The 22116-nt window shown below is 36.6% G+C and overlaps 1 protein-coding gene across 3 annotated transcripts in view; it reads left to right on the forward strand.

The window, feature by feature from the left end:
- The window catches only part of LOC145276684 (uncharacterized), a 262149-nt gene extending 254420 nt beyond the window's left edge, over positions 1-7729 (forward strand). For all 3 annotated transcript variants that reach the window (XM_080127862.1, XM_080127864.1, XM_080127863.1), the window contains 2 exons: positions 4305-4329; positions 7105-7729. In XM_080127862.1, coding sequence (XP_079983988.1) covers positions 4305-4329; positions 7105-7265 — 186 coding nt within the window. In that variant the 3' untranslated portion in view covers positions 7266-7729. The remainder of the gene's footprint in view (positions 1-4304; positions 4330-7104) is intronic.
- The last annotated feature ends 14387 nt before the right edge of the window (positions 7730-22116 follow it).

A 22116-nucleotide genomic window follows, 5' to 3' on the forward strand; every position in this document is an offset into this window, starting at 1 on the left:
AAAATTTCAAGCATTTAGACCAGAAATTGACGAAGAAGAAGTCTGGTAGAGTCTACAAAGTCCAACTCTTTCAACTTTGACCTCTAGTCAGACAAATCTTTGCACCAAAACTGATTAAAACGTTTGCTGTATGTCTAAATACTCTTTATATAAAATTTCAAATGTTTAGACCACAAAATTGGCTGAAAAAAATAGTTTGCTAGAAAAAATCAAATCTTTTAAACTCTGACTTCTTGCCAGCCAAATTCTCGGCCAAAAACCGATTAAAAGGCTTGCTCTATCTGGATACACTTCATGTGAAATTTCAAATGTTTGGACCAAAAATTGACTGAGTAATTTGTAGAGACCGGAGACGTCAAATTTATTAACTTTGACCCCTATTATGACCCCTTAATATTTGTTGTTTAGTGCTCTAATCCAATCAAAAGTTCCAAGTAACCTACATCTAAAATTTCAAGTGTTAGGTCCAAAATTGGCGGAAGAGTTTGGTAGAGTTTTCAAGGGTCAAATCGTTGAACTTTTACCCCTTGACAGCCAAATTTCTGGCCGAAAACCGATTAAAAAAATTTCCCAAACCGCAATGCCCCTTATATCTCGAGTTTGTAGACTGAAAATTGTCGGAGTATTTTGGTAAAGAAATGCACACACACAAACACACAAACACACACACACCCACACACAGACAATTTCACTTTTATAGATATATAGATACATTGAGGCAATGTATTTGTGTGGGAGGGGAGAGGTAAATGTTTGCCTTGCAAGTCGGAAAGTGAATGTTCAAAACTACATTCTAAATATTTTTGTCCGGAGAAAATAAAGGAAGAAAGAAAAGAAAGAAGGATCGGCTAGAAAAAACAAACATAAATTTCTTGTATTTCTTTGTCGCGTAAAAACAATATTCGAGAATTATTCTTAAAAACAACTGTGGAATATTTGCGTTACTGAAGACATTGAAGGTGTAATCCTATAAATAAATCCTTCTAGACATGATTTTGTTGTCTTTGTATCTTTGCATCAATATTTTCTTTGAAAATCGAAACTTCAACCTGACGTCTAAGTGCACTTAGATAATTACACGTGTTCGAATCTACGACTGAAAAATGCGAAGAAAGAAAAAGAAGACCTGAATGGTCCATTTTCCAAAAGCTCAAAGAAAAAATAATTTGTTTGGAAAAATATCACTTATTCATGTAAGTCAACGAATAAAAATAATTCGTGTAATTAAAAAGATGAATGTACAGTTTTCGTCAGCTTAAAGGATTTCCAATGTTGCAATTGAGACAATGAATCTTCGTATTAAATTTTACAGGATTTTCATACGTAAATAAAAACTACGTTAAAAAATTTGATTAAAAATCAGAAGTAAAAAAAAGTATCATTAATTTTAAAATGTAGATTTACATCATATGGTATTACTGGACGAATATTTAACATAATTAATTTCTTTTTAAATAAGAGAAAAATCCAGGTTGTCTTCGATATTCGTACATAAAAGTAATATGATATAAATGAGGGTGTACGTCAGGGGTCGATCCTTGGACTTTTATTTTCCTGATATTCATAAATGACCTCCCTACAAAAGATTGTCTATGAGATGGGTGTATTTGATCGTGACAGCACTATATAACAGGCATGTGGAGAAACGAATGATCATATATCTAAGGCAATGGCGGAAACCCCTAGAGGAAGACCTCAGTGTGTAGTGGAATGGGGTCATAAACGGATGGTAACATCCAATGCTGCCAAGACTAAGCTTGTTTCCTTCATTAATTACAATAAACCTTCTAAAACGCTAATGAAACATTACCTGAAAGTACTTCGTTTAAATTCCTCAGCTTAGCGTTCACAGGGAACATGAGTTGAAACGGATACATCGAGGTCATTGCTAGGGCTGCTATGAGGAAGGTGGGCTCTCTCTACCGTGATAGAAAGTTACTTACGCCTGAAAGTATCCTGTATTCTACAAGGCTAAAATTCGGCCATGTATGGAGTATTGTTGTCACATTTGGGCTGGTGCATCTGCTACTGGTCTCTCACTCCTGGGTAGTGTTCAAAAGAGAATCGCCAACCTAATAGGTTCCGAACTGTCAGCTAGGCTTCAGCTTCTGTCCCATCGACGAAATGTTGCATCCCTATGCCTGTTTTGCAAGTATTTTTATGGTAAATGACCCCAATAAACCTGACAAGCAGCAAAATCCCACCTCTTACACAGTAGATCTCCCCTAATGCCAGAAAGTCTTCTACTCTAATAGTTTCTTCCCCAGAACTGCTAGACTTTGGAATTCCCTGCCGGTTTCCTGCTTCCCCAACTGTACTGATTGATATACAGTAGTTCAAGTGTAACGTAAACAGACATTGTGCTGCATAACTCCCTACATAGTATCCTTGCAATTATGTCCTATATAGTAGCCCGCTTGCTTGGGGTTAAAATGCAATAAGAAAAAACGCCATTGATTCTGGCAGGCCGTACTATGTGAGGTGTTTGTAAATGAATTAATCTAAATACTCAGCCTTAGTGGCGTTATATGAATTCGGCATACATTCCCATATTGTTATATTCCGTGAAATAAGTCTCGGCGAATACTAGAGAGGAAATGATAATATGGATGCGTTTGTTATCCAAATTTAATGCGTAGTTGATATGTAGTTAATGTTTAGGTAATTTTTAATGAAAAAATGGAACAATGACATTGCATAAATAGCACGCAAAGTTAACTTTTTGAGTGACGTAGGAGGTGATGCATAGAAAAGAGAAGTAATTTTTACTGTCTTCTCAGGTGGAATGTATTTATGAGAATCAGATTATCCGGATAAAATGTAATGAATTATGAAAGAAAGTATTATGTTGTTTTTCTATAAAGACTCGTTTTTCACGGGAAAAATTAGTTTAATTTCTTATATAAGAAGTAGTTTATTTAGTTCTTGTATATTTGTATATTTTTTTACAAGATAGTCCCAATCAATAAGTGGCCGAAGGACACTTAAGGATAAAGGTTGATGAGTGTACGGTAATCACCGAGACAACAGTGTAGTACTCGTTGGTGATGGAAATTGGTATAATTTTATTATTTAAAGGGGCATATCAACAAGAACTTACTTACATTGAACTTGAAGACGACCATGTTGTAGTCAGCAGGAAAGCAGCCTAGCAGAAAAGAGTTCCACATGCGGACTGTTCTAGTAAAGAAACTTTGTTCATGGAATTTGTGTTTATATTTAGGCGAAAATAGAGAGTGCGAGAATTGTTGATAGTTGTTGTAAGTAGACGAGTGTTTTGTGAAAGTTTTGCAATAATTTTTTTTTTTACACAGTGATCACCACTTATCAAGGCCCGGAAGCCACTCAGGGATAAGGGTTATTGCAAGTACATTACGTTAGTGTGGAGATTTGATGAGGTGTTTACTTAAGGGGGCGGTTCATTAGGAATTTGTTAACATTGGACTTGAACACATCCAAGTTGTAGTCCGGTGGGAAGCAGGCAGACGGAACAGAGTTCCACAGGCGTGCAGTTCTCAGAAAGAAGCTCTGTTCATGGAATCCGCGTTTTGATTTAGGCACAGATATAGAGTGGGGGAAATTTATCACAGTGGATTCAGCTAGACGGGTGTTTTTCGTGAAGATTGGCGAGGGGGGGACCAGAGATTGGAGTTCAGACGAGCACCCGCCATGGAAATAACGATAAAACAAGGATAGAGCAGAGACAGGCTCACAACGTCTCTTCTGTGAACAAGAGGATGCGGGAATAGAGAAAAAGGTCATCACCTACTTAGTTTCAAAGCTGGCTTTAAACTCTGTCAAGCAAGATAGGGTAATCCAAGGAGCTGCTGCACAAATGTGGCAACAGTACTCTATTTAAGACGTATCTGGCTCAGACATGTAGGGGATTGCATCGGGAATGAGGTACCTTCTGGGTTGGTAGAAGGGCGCAACCATTTTTCCGGCGACCTTAACAACAAATTGATGTAAGTTGACCTATATCGATAATCGACCTTAACAACAAATTGAAGTCTTCTATTTCAGATCAGGACGGAGGGCCAAATCAAGAAGCTTGTCAAGGCAGGGAGCTTCTTTTAGACGAGGGTCATTCATATCATTTGGTGCCAAGTGGAGATCGCAGCGTTTATGGTGAAAAGATAGAAGCTTAGTTTGAATATATAACCGTGATTATGCCATATTAAAACAGCTGCAGTAACTATTTTTATGCTACATGGAGTATGTATGCGTGAATGCGTGTACGAGAGAAAATTTGAGGCTTCACGTAAACTAATGTGAATGACTAATAATGTATGTTTCTTTTCCAGTTAACAAGGGAATCCGATATAGACGGTGAGTTCACTTTATAATATTATTCAATTATTTTGACAATCGACATTAATTGAATTCGCTTTTGTCCAAGTGTAAATATGCGTTGGTGATGTAATGTTCTTATTACTTTTAAAATGAACTAAACTTGTGTTAAGTGACTCGCAAAGAAAAACCTTTTTTGTGTGAAAGAAAAAGTAATTTATTTCGGTTGTTTACCACACAAGTTGCCGAGACATATTTACAACAGGACACAATAGGTTCTCTCTTTCTTTCGCTTTCTCGGACTCACGGGTCGCCGGTTCGCTTGTGAAGGGACATGAGGAAGAGAATCACGAGCTTGTGAAGTGTACATTTTCAAATCGTCGCATGTCTTTTTATTTCCTTGCTCTTCTCTTTTCCCTTTCATTAGATCTTGATGCATTAATAAAATGTATACACTTTTTAGATGCCTATAACTCCAACATATATTATCAATAAATTATTTCACGTGCGAATAATCGCTAAAGCAAGACTAAACTTTGAGAGGAAAAAGCATTGCTACTGGAAAAGCGAGGACATAAGTGAACGGCAAAGACGTTTCAGATGCACCAAAAAAACTTACAATTACTCATTTGCGAGTTAAGTTTGATTAGTTTTTCTTATTTGTGTTTTTCTTTGTAAATAATTTGGCGTTTTTTCTGTTAATTGCGATAACAAAAAACGAAATCATTGTCTATTAAAATGGAATTGAAATTTATTACATTTTTCGTTTAATTTTCATTTGGCAAATATTAATCAACAAATAAAATAAAATCAATCCTCTTCAAATTAAATCGAAATCTTAGTATGTATGCAGAATACGGACGTGCTGGAATAATAATGTTTTTTTTTTATTTAGAAACTTATTTTTAACGTCAGAGTTTATTTTAAACTATTCTGTACTTTCACCAAAAATTTTGATAAGAAAAATCTCCAGTTAAAATTGAATTTTACTAAGAAAACCCTATCTAAAATAATACAGTCCGTACTCTGCATAAGTACTGAAATTTATTACATTTTTTGCTTAATTTTCATTTTGAAAATATTGATTAACAAAAATAAATTCAGACAAATTGAAATATAATAAAATTTGTTCGATCTTTATTTTTCAAATATTAATTAACAACTAATAAAATAAAACTGCTTTTATAAATAGAATTGACAGTTCAGATATACACTGCATGCTTAATTACCATGTGAGCATCAAAATTAATTACACCCAAAATTAATTACACCCAAAATTAATTACACCCACCATCAAAGCTAATTACATCCATCCCAAACTGATCAGTTCATCTTCCGCGACTCCGTAGGCAGTAATGCGGACGAATTTGGTTTCGCCCATAACACACAGAGTAAAAATACAATGATTTGCGATCTTGTGCCTTACAAAATGGTGCTTCTACATTTACCTATAATTTACACGAAGTTGGCTCGGGCTCACTTTACAATTGACGGAAATAATCGGAAAAGGTCAGCCGAGCGTTCCTCAAGTCTTAACGAACGTGCTATCTGTTATTAGCTGATATGAATCTACTTTTTCATAAACTGGGCGCGCAGGTTAGGGTTAGAGTTTAAGGTTGGGGTTTAGGGATTGGGGTTAGGGTTAGGGTTAGGGTTGGCTTAGATATATGTATGTAATCTTATTTATTGTATTTTCATGTTTTTTCTGTTTATCATTGTAATTTTTTTCATAACGGTTTAACGTTTCGCGATCGACTTTTTCCGGTTATCCACATCATCATTAAAGAACACTCGAGAAACTGTTGAAACCACGGGTCAATAAATGCAGAAATACCAACAAAACTTTGCTTGCTACATGCGAGAGCAGAGACGGGAACAACTAATCCTGATGTTAACACGATTTTTTTTTTTTTACCAAACCTCTGTTAGTTGTTAGTTGTTTGTTGTTAGCGTCGACAGTGCCGCATTAAGCCCACTGTAATGCCGGGTTGGAAATAAAGAAGATAACACTGAGTACACTAGACATGAAATAAGTAGGATATTACAGGGAGACAAAGATGGCATCTGTATAAGCGGAAAACAACAGCTACAGCAGCACAATAATGTTGTAACATCGGAGCTATAAGCGGAAGCAACGATGGCCGTTATTACGTTTTTTTTTTATTGTGCTTAAATTCTAAGCGCGATGCTAATTGATGCAAACATCTCTATCTTGTTCAATCAGCTGCCATAGCCAGATGAGCTGAGAACACAACTGGATTTGATAAAAGGAAATGCTAGTTCGACTGTTGCTGTTTCCGCTCAGGATACCATACAGCCAGTTAAAACATCCATGCCGTTTCCTTACCCCCCCCCTCTAAGCATCTTTCTCGGTACGGACCCTCGTAAAGTTCTGCAGAAAAAGCAATCTAATTTTTACACAAATGAGTCACTATTTATAGAAGGTCACATGATGATAAAGGTCAATGAAATTGTCAGTTGAATGATAAACAGTACTATGAGAGGATTGAAAACAATAGATAAAATGAAAAGAATTATATTTACTTAAGCGAAATAATCGCTGTTGACATTGGACGTAAATATGACCGTAGTGTAGTAAGCAGGGAAGTAATCCTGTAATATTGTGTTATACAGATATACAGTCCTTAGAATTTAGTTAGTCGTTATTTTCTCTTTTAGTCTAATGTCATGCTTTTATTGTTGCTATTTTTGTGAAGGGTGCCGCTTGCATATTAAATTCAATTAAACCCGAATAGATGAGTGGATGGACAACACATAAATCATCGCTAATATTTTATTTTTTGTTCTTTGCAGAATCCCTGTGCAGTATACAGGAAATCGTGGTCAGAAACAGCGTCTATATCCCCCGCCGTAAAAATAGTGAACAGAGTTTGTCGACAGTCAACGACTTAAGTGACCCTGCAAACACATATTATATCAACCCCAAAACAGCTTTGCGTGGCGAGAAAATATGATGACGCGAATCTTGGCAATTGTTGGAATTAAAAACAAAAACTATTGATTATTCTTGAAATCTTTACTAATAGCATTCATACAAATCGCAAGAAAAGTTAGCAACGTAGATACACATTTATATCCGTTTCAAATCTCTACGATTCAATCCTCGATTAAAGTTCTAAAACGGGTTACGATATCAAATTTTCAAATCCATCTCTATAAGACAAATCTACAGAACTTGATAATTCTTGTAAAATTTATTTTTTTTTTAAATATTTTTCAGTATGTCCCCTCCCCTCTACTCAAAAAAAAAGTTTTTACTTATAAATTTAGATTTTGCATCAAAAATTTTAGGCGTTTAACCCATCCATCCGTATTGTGGCTTCCGGTTTCAAAAATTTGTCTGCTTTCCTATTTGATAGCCGTCCTCTCTTAAGTCCGATATTAAAAGCCACCGCTGCTATTCAAAGCATACACAAAATTAACAGTATTTTTTGTTTTAACTTATTTTAACGTGTTTTCATTACAAATAAATGTAATTTAAACCCGTTGAGTTAAAAAAAACGATTTAAACATAAATTAACAATATATAATTATAATTATATTTATAACTATATTTACTGTTTTTAGTAGCGCTTCTGTGAATTCTTAAGTTATTTTTTAAGACCTTTCTTAAAAAATATTTTCTCTTAAAGGAGAGGGGAGGTAGAAACTTGGTTTCAGGCGTAATTTTAGTAGTACCTCCTTAGTTTTAATTAGTGCTTGCAGTAGTGCTCTAGAGGCTTCCTGGGTTTTATATTTTTTCACTCATCACTTAAAAAAATGTTTTCTCAAGGCAGTAAAAGACAATATTATCTCAAAATCAATTGTTATTTTGAACATTTTTCATCTTACCCTTAAAGGACCAACGGGCAGACTAAATAAAAAAATAATGACAGGGGTGGGGGCAGACCGAACTTTCTAAAAGTGAAAATTCGCTAAAAAAAAAATAAATAATAGTAATGGCAGGGGGAAAGGCTGAAGGAGCCAATGTCAAATTGGAGCTGTAAATCGGTTCTGAAAATGGGGAACCAATTTACTAGAATATTTTATGTGAAACTTAACCCCTTTCTAATTTTTTAAATATTAAATATTGATTTTTTGCAATCTGGTAGCTTAGAGTCCAATAATCCGCAGAAATAATTGAAAAAAAAAAGATGAAAAGGAAAAAATTGTAAGGGGTGCCGATTTTTCAGGTGCACCTACATAGTTTTTAAAAATATTTCTTTATCCAAGTTATGCGTGATTAAAACTAGAACTTGATATTCAAAAAACTACGTTTTTCGTCTTAACAATTATTTATTTACAATTATTTTGTGTGTATTTTTCATTGCAAGTTGAAATTGTTTTCAAATAAAAACACAAAGTAAATCAAATAAAATGAAACCCCAATTCTTGGCGACGTAGTGACGCATGTAATTGTTAGCATTTTTTCAAGTTTAGTGTCACCCACAGTGTCAGAACATGGAAATGGGGTGGTGGAGTCATAAGTTCCAAACATTTTAAAAATACGTAGAAACACTTCAAAACGTGTGGTGGGGGATTTTTCATTTTTTAAAGATTTGCTTTAAAAAGGACTCACCGTTAAATATTACTTAATCAGTAAATTATTATTTGCTGATATTTGAAGGATGCTAACAACAAAACAGTAGCGTGTACCTGTACAATGTACATTTCTCCCATTGCATTTTTCTTTTCATTTGTTTTTTCAATTTTTTCAACGGATTACGAGAATCCGTTCGAAAGCGAAAGTGGCATAGGGCCGATCCCTTCCCTAGACGAGTTCATAATTAAAGGATACTCTAACTTAACATCTAAATCTGACCCCCAAAAATCGCCATGGACATGGAATATGTGCCTACATTAAAGATGGCTTTCCGTGTGGTAGGGATATCTCCAGTGAAGACCCTAATTTACCTTATATGTGCTTCCGGGTTGCACGGGTTGCACTTGCTTACACGACTGCATTTATATTTGCCCTCTATCGCCCCCACAAGAGCGGAGTTACTCTCTTTAAGTGCATATCTGAGAAAATTGGTCACATCTTGTCTGCTCACCCTTCAGCTAACATCCACATTTGTGGTGACTTCAATATCCACAATGTGGAATGGCTGACCCACTCTAATAAGACAGATGATGAGGGGAGGTTCTGTCATGATTTCGGCATTACCTATGACCTGACTCAGATTGTTTACGAACCCATCCGTGTGCTCGATACTTCCGGTCAGTACCCTTCTAGACCTTCTTCTCACAACTTCCCCTGAGCTATGCTCATGTTCCGTTCTGTCTCCTCTGGTATCTTTCGACCACTAGGTTGTATCAGTTAAGATAAAAACGAAATGCAATAAGTCCTCAGACGTACCTCTCCACCGTACTGTATAGCGATACTCTACAGCTGACTGGGATATCTTCCGTATATTTATGTCTGATCTACACCAGCATTCCAAGTTTAAATAGGATATGTCCTCCATAGTATCAGACCTGACCGAATGGTTAATTGTAGGCATAGACCGATTCATACCATCCAAAAAATTCCAACAAAAACCTAACAGCTAGTCATGGTTCTGCCCAGAATGTGCTGGTGCCATCGCACACAGAAATCACTTTTTCCATAGCTACCAACGTAATAGATGCAATGAGACCAAAGCTGCTTTCAGGATTACCAGCAACCACTGTAAAAGAGTAATAAAAAATGCAAGAGAGCTATATGCTCAGTCCGTTAAATCCAAAGTAGCTGAACAGCGACTTGGTTCCCACCAGTTCTGGCAAATAGCAAACAGGATCCTGAAACGAAGCGTGCGTTTTATCCCAACCATCATCAATGGACCTGAGTTCATCTCGTCAGCATCAGACAAGGACAAACTATTTGCCAAGAATTTTGCAGCTAATTCTACCCTATATGACGAAGGGCATCAACTCCCCGTATTTCCTCCTATAACGGACAACACGCTATGCAACATACAAATATATGTGCGTGAGGCAGCCAAGTTGGAATCCATATTAAATAGAGAAGCAGTCAACCATTTCAGCAGAAATAAACTCCTTAGTGAGACGCAATATGGTTTCTGTTCTGCCAGATCTACAGCAGATGTGCTAACGGTTATATCTCATAGGATTAGTGAATCTCTTGACAGAGGCTTTCTTTCTAGGGCAATTGCTCTTGACATATAAAAGGTCTTCGATAAGTCATGGCATAAGGGCCTACTTCACAAGATTTCCAGCTACGGTATACCTGGAAATGTTTTCTCAATCATTAAATCATTTCTCTCTGATATGCTCATAAGAGTAGTCGTTGATGGGCAGAAATCAGAGGCCGTCAGTATTAATGCTGGAGTCCCTCAGGGGTCCATCCTGGGCCCAACTATCTTCCCGATCTACATTAATGATCTCCCAAAACACATACTTAAATCATTCGTTGACATCTATGCTGATTACACGACCATCTATGGCATCACATCAAAGGCCGTAAATGACAAAGTTCTCTCTGATTTTAGCGCGTGGTACAGTGGGGAAAGAGGTGGCTGGTTACTTTTAATGCATCTAAAACCAAACTCCTATCTTTACATCATCAACGCTCTGATCCCCATCTAACATCAATTGAAATGAGTGGCTCTCGTCTAGGGGAAGCTCCATGTTTTGATAAGCTTCTGGCTTGACCTTTACTCCTGACCTGAAATGGAACACGTACATCAAGTCAGTTGCCAAGTTCGCTGGAAAAATGGTGGGACCCTTCTACCGCTCCAGAAGATATCTTACCCCTGATGCAATTTACTATCTATATAAAAGCCAAGTACGTCCAAGGATGGAATACTGCTGCCACATCTGAGCAGGAGCTGCTAAAAACAGCCTATCCTGCTTTGCCAAGTATAAAATAGGTCTCGTGGCTTATTGGGTGATGTCCTTTTCTCTTCCCTGCAGCCTCTTTCCCACAGGAGAAACGTTGCGAGCCTGTCTTTGTTTTATCATTATTACTATGGCAAGTGCTCGTCTGAGCTCCAATCTCTAGTACCCTCTCGCCAATCTTTCACAATAAACACCCGTCTAGCTGAAACCACTCTCCAAAATTTTCCCCACTCTTTATCTGTGCCAAAAGCCAAAACGTCGATTCCATGAACAAAGCTTCTTTCTTAGAAATGCACACCTGACTACAACCTGGATGACTTCAAGCCTAATATAAACAAATTCCTGATGAGCCGCCCCCTTAAGTAAGACACTTTATCAGATCTCTAATACTAACGTACTATACGCACAATAACCATTATCCCCTGAGTAGCTTTCGACTCTTGATAAGTGGTGACAACCTTGTAAAAATAAAAAGTATACTCCTCTTATATACAGGATTTTTTGTTTAATCTAAAAGCAAGGATGTTAAGGCCTTTATTATCCAATGTATTCCATATGTTTTGCTGGTCGCCATGTTTGTTTTCGAGCTCGCATGCATTCAACAGATTAATTATGAGGTGTCACTTTTATTGCCTTTGGTAATAGTTACTTATTGTACGGTGTTCTGTTATTTCCCATTTATAAAAAAAAATAGATGTTGCTATGTATTGAAAGTAGTTTCATTTTATTAACACGGTTTCAACGACTCCACACTTATAGCAGGTTGTAGCTGCGCCCAGGTCCTGCAATCCAACCTGTGATGGTTGTACAGCTGCCGCTTGGTCTATAGTGTTAGGGCTTTTCTTTAGTATTTCTCGTGCCCGCGCCAATACTTCCGATATGTCCATCTCGTCCACTTGGGATGAAGCACGGAGCAGATCTTCCACACTCTTAGGTAATCCTACAACAAAGGCACGCGCCAAGCCTTTGTCTGACATCCCTCCAAAAAGGACCGATAGCTTTTTTAGTTCAGCCAGCTACACATCCACCGTTTCCCCGGGATGTAATTTTCGGGCCATGAATTCCTTCCATACAGTAACTGGATCTAACGCAAATGCTGTAAAAAGGGCGCGCTTGATGCAGGCGAAATCTGCTTTCTTCTCATCAGCCAACTGCTGGTATACTGCATATGCTCCCCCAGTGAGGCGCATTGGGACCACGCATTCCATACGCTTCACCCCACTGAGCTGACATATTAATTCTGCTTTTTCTACCCATTCCTGCACTGAGTGATCAGTGCTACTGCCATCAAACAGGGGAATCAGCTTGGGGTAAAATCCTGACGTCATGCCGAAATAGCTTGTGTTCGTTACAACTCTACTTTCAACCGAGTCGTTGTTTGTTTCGTTCACCACACTCTTTTCTTCTACCTCTTCTTTTACACACGTTCGCTTTAATGACTAAAACTCGTCTGTCCTCCCACTTTCCTTTCCTCATTATTTATGGAACCAGGGTACGAGATTCTCCGAGATTCCCCGAGATTCCACGAGACTTTTTTCCACATAAAAGCCTGCGGGTGCCATCTTGATTCTCAATTTGTGCTCTGCAGGCACAAAAGCGCAGCCGCTTTAACAGTAAGCCACTTCTTTCTCCACAGCCTTCCCCGGTGCGAGTTTGTCAGACGCCTTGGAGCCATCATCGATGGTGGGTGGTATGTCCAGCTCAGGTAATTGTGCTATCGAGTGTGGGATGTTATCGAGAGAGTTTTTGCTTACTTTGTTTACTGTTGAATGGAGTTCAGAGTTATCCCTCGTAGCTTATGATAATTGCGTAATTATGGCCGTAAAGTCTTCCATAATTGGATATCCTTTCCAGGCGGGTGGTAAAAACGTTTTTTCTTCTGAAACCGGGCAAAGAAATTCTCGTAGGTAAAAGCTGCAACAAAATTGGCATTCATTGCCTATTAGCCAAAAAGTAATTTGAACATTTCAATACAATAAAAATGTTCCCTTCCAATCATAGCCTGGAAAAGCAAAGAAAAATGTTCACAACTCGAGACGAAACAAAAAAAATTGAATACTTCAGTTTTCCCACTGCATAAAATAAAATGCTTTCCAACAAACGTTAGACGTAAAAAGAAAATATTCGACATTTAAATATCTCAGAGTTAATTCTATTTGAGAATTATTTAACCAAGTCACTTTTGAACAGGAATTAAGTCAACGGTTTTACCATGACAGTTCCGTTTTTCCTCTTTCTTTTTTTAAACAAAAGGACATTTTTTTTAAACTGAAAAGCTCACTTAATTATTGAATTCAGGTTAAATCTTTCTTTCACAACGAACAAGTTAAAATATGACAGTTCATAATAAAGTTGAGTTTTTTTCAAAGACAAAACTTTTTTTTTCAACTTTCTAATAAATAAAAAGATTTACAGGTTTTTGTTTATTTGTTTGTTTGTTTTTGTTTTTTCCGTAAAGATACAAAGGGAGATTTTAATTACGAATTCATCCAACGTTTTCGACTTGAGTTTTTTTTTTAAGTTTTTTATAGTCACTTCCACTTACGTTGTATACGAGCCAAATTTTCTGTCGCAAAGTGTTTTTGAGGTTTTACGTGTAATTCGTACTTTGTCGATGGTGTTGTGGAAACACTGAGGTATTTAAAAGTTCAGTTTTCCCTCATCAGTTTTCAAATCTTCGTCCCTAGTTTGTTGTGGTGTTAGTAGTTAAATAAATGACGAGAAAGACACAGGAAAAAAATTAATAAATATGCATTAACAAAGTACACAAACGTGGAAATTGAAGAATATTCTTGCTTATGGCAGAACTAGTTGTGAACGACCATCTGCTTCGCGTGTTTGTCACCGACTGTCTCGTAAGCTTCTTCTCGTTTCCCGAAGTGCCGTCATGGACAGAAATGATGTCATGAAATAGTCAATTATTCCTTGTAATAGGGAAGAGTCCCCAACACATAGTATGCTCCAGTACTCATTTACACAGTCATGTACTTTTTTTTTTACTTTTTTGAGAGATGTTTGTAGGATAACTGGAGAGTGTTTACTTGGATTTTCCTTTAATTCATGGAGAGCCCTCTTCTTGGACTTAATGAGAGGATCTAGTTTCTCAGAGTTTGCATCGTACCATTCAATGTTTTGTCCACCCTTATTCCTCCCATAAGCTGAGATTGCAGCAGAGTGTTCGGCTTTCTTCAGATTTTTCCACAGTTCAGTAGCCGAGTCACCTGAGTGGATATAATCGGCTGCGAAGGTGACCTCAAACTGTCTGACCCTGTCTTGGTGTTTGGTCTTGGTTACATCGATCTTTGGTTTTCTAGCTTGTTTGGTGTGGAAGAATTTCTTTGTTTGCAGTGTGACTCTGCAGCGTACGAGTGATTGATCGGTATCACAGTCAGCACTGTGATAAGATCTAGTGACTATGTAGTAAAGTAGGAACTTCCTCCTGGTGAGAATCAGATTGAGTTGGTGCCAATGTTTTCATCTTGGGTGTCTCCATGATACTCAATGATGGGGTTTTGTAGAGAAGAAATTGTTGGTTACACAAAGGTCGTGCATTGAGCAGAATTCTATTAATCTTTGTCCATTTTACTGTACTTTCCTACTTCGAAGTGTCCTAAGCAGTTGGGCCAAGCTTCGTTGTCATTCCTAACTCGAGCATTGAAACCTCTCATAGCAATCAGAATTTCGTGATTCTTGAAATTTTGAATGTAAGCATAAAGTTCGCTATAGAATACATCCTTGATGTCATCGGTTGTTGGCATAGTTGGAGCATAGACACATATTAGAGTGATATGTCCCTCTGCAGTGTTGACATATAGTGACATTATGTGGGTAGTGGCGGTTTGACGTAACTGGGCCTTGTCGAGGACAGTTTTTGACCGTGCTATCTTGTTTAATCTTATTTCTTTCCTTGCCAATAGATGGTGTGGTCTGGTTCACTGACTCCCTAAATCTGCGATACGGGTTTCCTAAATGGCAGCAATTATCTGTAAGCGTAGTAGTTCTTTATTGATGACAGCGGTTTTCTGCGTGTCAGAGATTGAGAGGAGATCGTTTGTTAAGTCAGCCAGCATTGTGCGGACATTTCAACGCCCGAGTTCGAGTGCTGGTTTCTTTTTGGATCTTGTTTGATTGTTTGGTGTATTGTTATCTGTCCACTTTTCGAAAGAGATCGTACGCCTCATGCACTTCATGAGGCATGTAGCCAGTGGCGGTATAGCACTTTACGTGATGAGCACACAAGCATCAACGTTTCCCTCTTTGATCTCGCTGGTGTACTCCGGGAAAATAGTGGGACAAGTACGTCTGGGACTAACTCCATCGTAGTTGTTGCCAGACAGTAAAAAGTATCACACTGACCTGCCTGCGGGGTTACACTCCAAATTTACTATAGGAGTTGTTTCCTCTGCCCTTTGCTGAGCCAACAGCTAACCACAAGGTAGTGGCGCCCCTAACATGATTTAGCTTGCCTGCTGAATCAAGGAACCGGGATATGCCAACGTGGAGTCTCATGTAAGATATAATAGGAAGTAGTTGAGGATGAGTCGCACTCGTCTACCGTCAGAGGGTACAGCAGCCCAGCTACAAAGGTGCTATCACTTCTGAAGCCCGCTATACCTAGTATACATTATACTAATATAATTATCCAATTTTTAGTTATTTCCTGACAAAAATAATAAACTTAGAAACAGTCTTTATATGCATACGCAAAATCAAGTTTTAACGGAATTTAATAAATTTAAAAGAATAAATTAAGATATTGAAATTTGGTATGAATTAATTTGCATATCAATGAGTTAGCGGTGTTAAAAAATAAGTTGGGAGATGTCGGTAGTCAAGTGTTTAACACTAAAGAGAACAAGTCAAGAGAACATTTTATAGTATTATTAGATTAAAAGCTATTTGGTTACATGAAAGGGCTGTCCCTTTCTCATGTAAGTAAGAAGACATACTAGATAAGTGAAAATGATATTAGGATAAAGTTAGAATCGAACCCTGTAGGCAAGCGTTAAAGATAATAATGGAATGTTAGAAATTAAGTCCATTGTTAATTCTATTAGAAATAGTTAAATATTGTTTATGTCGGAAAAAGAGTCGATTGTCCATTCTTTTAGAAATTTGGATATTGAATGAATGCACAATGCGAGTTAAAAGATATTGTTTAAAAATAAGTTAGAATTAGAATTGAGGATTCTTTTGTTTGCCAAAAGTGTGTTTGGACAAACATATGTAAAACCACGTGAAAGGAGTCACGTTGGAAAACACTTCTGACGGCATAAACAAAGGCGATTTCTCAATATAGGAATCGAGGGTTCGAAGTTAGAAGAGTTGAAAGACAAAGTTGATGAGGATCAGATATTCAGAGCAGATTACCACGATGATAGTCAGTTGGAGAGGAGAGCCCTTTAGAAGCGAAGCGAGGAAAATAGACCATATAAATGTTTTAATTCCTGACATCACCGATCGATCGATTGCAGAATAAAGAAACAACTATGTTTGCAATCGAAAAGTTAAATGTGTTTATCATCATCTTGTAACAGACATTGTACAACCCTTCCAAGTAATATGTGTCCTCCTCTCCTCCGTGTTAAAAACTTGCATGATATCTCCCAGCAGTATTAATATCTGTTAACAAGAATCATCCCAGATTGATATAAATGTCTCCCTCATTATCATCGTCATCTGTTCTGCGTCCCCATTAATAGACTTCGTGGCTTGGTGGGTGATGCACTCTTCTCTTCCCTGCAACCTCTTTCCCACAGAAGAGACGTACCGAGCCTATATTTGTTCTATCGTTATTTCCATGGCAAGTGCTCGTCTGAGCTCCATTCTCTGGTCCCCCCTCGCCAATCTTTTTAAAAAAACACCCCACTAGCTGAAACCACCGTCAATAATTTCCCCCACTCCTTATCTGTGCCTAAATCAAAACGTAGATTCCATGAACAAAGCTTCTTTCTTAGAACTGCACGCCTGTGGAACTCTGTTCCGCTTGCCTGTTTCCCTCCCGACTTCAACCTGGATGTCTTCAAGTCCAACACAAACAAATTCCTGATGAACCGCCCCCTTAAGTAATGACACTTTATCAATTCTCCAATACTATTACTACACTATCCCATTGATTACTGTACACACAATAACCCTTATCCCTGAGTGGCCATTGGGCCTTGATAAGTGATGAACTCCATGTAAAAAAATCCCCCCCTGCTACACAATTTCGGCAAGAAATAAAAGAGATTTAATTACGAGTTGAGTCGAACTTTAGTGAAAATATCAAGTAGTAATATAAATGTGCATTCTATAATCAGGTTTTGAAAAATTGTCGTCGTCGTGAAATTGAGTGACTAAATTGCGATTAAAGTTAGACTTTTAAGACTTGGCGTCCTCATAAAAAAGAGTAAATTACGACTCTAGTCTATTTTTTTTATTTGTATTATGCGTGTTATTGAGAATTTTTAATAAGAATTTGAGTTTAGGACGTTGGAATTTGTTGTCGAGTTAAAGAAAATATTAAATATTAGAAAGTCAAACCTTTTGATGTGCTATAGAGAATTATAAATACGCCTTCGAAATCCGGAATTTGTGAAAATTGTTGACGAGTTATGGCGAGTTTTAGAATCAGCTCTCGGGTGCCGGACTTTAAAAATTGTTGTGTTATAGAGATTTTAAATAAGAATTAGACAGATGAGCTTTATTAAAATTCGTCATGCTACGAAGAATAAGAATTTGAGTGCCGAACTTTGTGAAAATTGCTGTTGTTGAGAAATGATTAAACATTACGAATCGAGTCGAACTGTTTTATGTCTGGTAGTTTCATCAGAGTTAGTAGTGTCTGAAACTTCTTTATATAACAGTGCCGATCTGGGGCACGAGCTTGTATGTGAGATGATCTTTAAAGATTATGGAAGCGTGTTGTTTTATATGCATTAATTTGCATATCAATGAATAAGTGGCGTTAAAATGATCAAATTTGAAAGATGGTGAGGGGGTCGAGTGTTTGGCACTAAAGAGAATACACCGAAATGTAAGAAATCGTGTAAGAATGCTGTCAGTCCTCTTTTCTTTTTAAATTACAAATATTAAAGATCTTGTCGTAAAATTACGTTCCTAGCTAAAATTAAGCAAAATTTATTGACTCACTCATATCGAAAATAAAATGTTTCATAAAAATATTTTATACAAGAAATTCTATATTATTCAGAAAATAGACTGAAAAAACTCATGTAAAAAATAGTTGTTTAACATTTTTCAAATCTAAAAAAAATATTTTTGAATTAAGAATTTCCGAACAAAATTTCACACATTCTTATAAGAAAATATGCAGTTAAAAATCAAGATGTCGTTTTATTACTGAGAAAAAGGATTTTAAAATAATCTCATTAAAAATTATTTGAAAAAGGTGCATTTACAAAACAAATTTAAATTAACGTGTGAATTAATAAATACACTTTTTAAAACTATAAAACTTCACAGTATTTCACCAACAAAAATACTCTCTTTTAATTGCACGTGTCCAAATATAAAATAATTCTTTATCTGTCGGTAAAGAGAATACATTTTTGGATCAGTTTTATAAAACTGGTCCAAAAGTACAAAAACAGGTACAAACATCCTAAAATTCCCTCTTTGCCCTCTGTTTCGTTATTTATACCTACACAACTCCCCACATAGAATAGCCCCTTAAATATAGCATCCAAATCACAGTGATCTTAACGTCTCAGTGATAATCTGCCTTCTCATACTTGCAAGTATCTCATATATCTAAAAGTCACCATTTGCTGTTGCATTAATTATTGTTCCCGCTTCTTGGTTCGTGCATAAGTCATTAGTCTCCCCATCTTTGACAGACTTAAAAATAGCCTCTAATCTAATTGATACAACACAGTCTACTAAACCAAAGCAACTGGCCCATCGCCGTAATGTTACGTCCATGTGTTTGTTTTACAATGGAATGTGCTCCGACAAACTTGCTGCACTGATTCCTCTATCGACATGAACAGCCCAACCAACCCGATAATAAGCTAAATCCCACCGCTACACTGTATAGATCCATAAATGCCGGAAGACTTTCTACTATAAAAGTTTTTACTTTTAACTGATAGGCTTAAGAATTCCCTCCTTGTCGCCTGTTTCCTTATTTCTACTAACACAACTCCCTGCCTATGGTTCCCCTTAAATATAACCTCCAAATCACAGTAACCCTAACATCTCAGTAATAATCTGCCTTTTTCCAATTAATACATAAAAAACATCAAAATAATTTTCATTAAATATTTAGATGTTGAAACTTAAAGCATTAAAAGTATGAAAAAACAATCTTGATGAATACTTACGGTTTTGGGGTTTGTGTTGTGTTCGTCTTAAAAACGTCGCTTTTTTCGAATCAAAATTCAGCTGAAAATTCCACCATCAAACAGTTGATTGGATTTGTTGTCTTGCTACGCATAGGAGCTTTTATAGCTAAAGGTGTAGCTGTTTGCTGCGTGTTGGATCGACAATATGCCGCTTTTATAAATGGCGTGAATATTCGTCCCCGCCTAGAAATCGACTAAGTGTGGATAGGCGGTGCGGAGGATGGAAATTAATAATGAAACAAGCAAAATAAAAATAAGAAGAAGAAGAAGAAGAAACAAGATGCATGAGAAGATCGAGTTGGAAGAAATATAAAGAAAGTAATAAAGAATGATGATGGTTCGGAAATAATGGCTCTCGTCTTCAGGAGGCCTCAAGTTTTGACAAACTTCTTGGCTTGACCATTACTCCTGATCTTAAATGGAACACGTAATCAAATCTGTTGCCAAGGCCGCTGGAAAAATGGTGGGATCTTTCTATCGATCCGGTAGATATCTCACTGCTGATACTATTCTCTATCTATATAAGAGCTAGGTACGTCCAAGGATGGAATACTGTTGCCACATCTGGGCAGGAGCTGCTAGAAAGGACTTGGCCTGCCTTGATAGAGTTCAAAATAGACTTCGTAGCCTCGTAGGAGATGTCCTTTTCTCTTCCTTACAACCTTTATCTCACAGAAGAGATGTTGCGAGTTTGTCTCTGATGTATCGTTATTTTCATGGAAAGTGCTCGACTGAGCTTCAATCATTTTTTCCTTCTTTCTTTAATAAAATATTTTGCTTCTTTAGTCTGTTCTAAAATAGTTTTAGCTATTTATTCCAAGTGTTTAAATTCCTAATGATGCTTCGAAGAGCATTAATACCAATTTTTATAATTTATTTTACTTGATATCTAACTTTCCTTTATCCTAATTATTATTATTATTATTATTATTATTATTGTTGTTGTTGTTGTTGTTGTTGTTGTTGTTGTTATATATAGCAAGAGAGCATATGTAAGTATGCTAATATCCAGTGAAGTAAATTGACTTATAAATTTGTCTGTGAACGAAATGTATTGATTTCTTTTCCAAAAAATTATTTTTTCCAAACAAAAATATTTTCTACAAAAAATGATTTCTTTTCCAAAAAAAACTTCTTTTTCAAACAATGGTTTATTTTCCAAGAAATGATTTCTTTTCCAAAAAAATAATTTATTTTCCAAAAATAATTTTTTCCAAAAAGATTTTTTCCCAAAAAATAATTTCTTTTTAAAAAAAAGTGATTTTTCTTTCCAAAATAATAATTTCTTTTCAAAATAATAATTTCTTTTCAAAAAAAGACTTCTATTTAAAAATATAATTTCTTTTACATTAAAATAATTTCTTTTCCAAATGATTTCTTTTCCAATAAATAGTTTCTTTTCCAAAAAATAATTTTTTTCCAAAAAAATAATTTATTTCCCCCAAAATATATTCTTTTCCAAAAAAAATAATTTCTTTTCTAAATAATAATTTGTTTTCTTTGTGGGCAAAGATACAAAACAATAAACCATATAATAAGCGACTGCTGCAAACTAGTCAAAAAAGAAGTCCAGCTCAAATAAACAGAAGTTTATAGAAGCTAGAAATAATTGTAAGAGAGTGATAGAGACAGCTAAGACAGATTACTCTGAAACCACCAGAAAACGCATCGAAGCACAGAAATTAGGAACCCGGGATTTTTTGGAAAATCTATAACAGCGTAGTAAATAATGGACAGTCAACTATTCTCCCACTATCAAACGATCATGAGGTTGCTTGCACGGCAACTGACAAGGCTAATCTGCTTGCCAGTCGGTTTGCCTCAAACTCCACACTGAACTCGGTACACCACTCACTCCCTGATTTTCCTCTGCGAACAGACGCCTCACTAGACGATTTGAAATGCTATTATAAAAAAACCTAGACACCTCAAAAGCGTGTGGACCAGATCTCATCCCGGCTGTGCTATTAAAAATATGCTCTGCTGAGGTTGCTCCAGTTCTGTCCAAACTTTACAATAAATGCCTTAACGAATCTTGTTTTCCGACAACTCTATAGTATTATATTAATGAATCTTGCTTTCTTGCCTGCTGGAAAACCGCCTCTGTGGTACCAGTCTTCAAGAACTCTGGTGAAAGAACTGACCCACTAAATTATCGCCCCATTAGCCTCCTCCAGCTTTTCGCCAAAATATTTGAGTCCTTAGTTAATCAAGCCCTAGTCCAGCACCTAACAGCTGCTAAACTCCTGACTGACAAACAATATAGATTCAGGCAAGCCCGTTCAACAGCAGATATCTTAACTGTAGTTTCTGAACGTATATACCGTTCATTGGATAAAACAGGGGAGCGTAGAGCGGTGGCCCTTGATATATCTAAGGCTTTTGACAGGGTATGGCACGATGGTCTTCTAAGGAAAATTAGATCATATGGAATCACTGGAAGAATTCATAACGTAATTAAATCCTTCTTAAGTAATAGAAAAATCAAAGTGTTCCTCGACGGACGTACATCCAAACAATATGACATAAATGCGGGAGTACCTCAGGGGTCTATCCTTGGACCTCTATTATTCCTGATATTCATAAACGACCTCCTGATAAAATTGTTTCGGAGATGGGTATATTTGCCGATGACACC

This window comes from Euprymna scolopes, chromosome 5 (genome assembly GCF_053919585.1).
Source record: "Euprymna scolopes isolate OS-2025 chromosome 5, ASM5391958v1, whole genome shotgun sequence".
NCBI classification, from domain to species: domain Eukaryota; kingdom Metazoa; phylum Mollusca; class Cephalopoda; order Sepiida; family Sepiolidae; genus Euprymna; species Euprymna scolopes.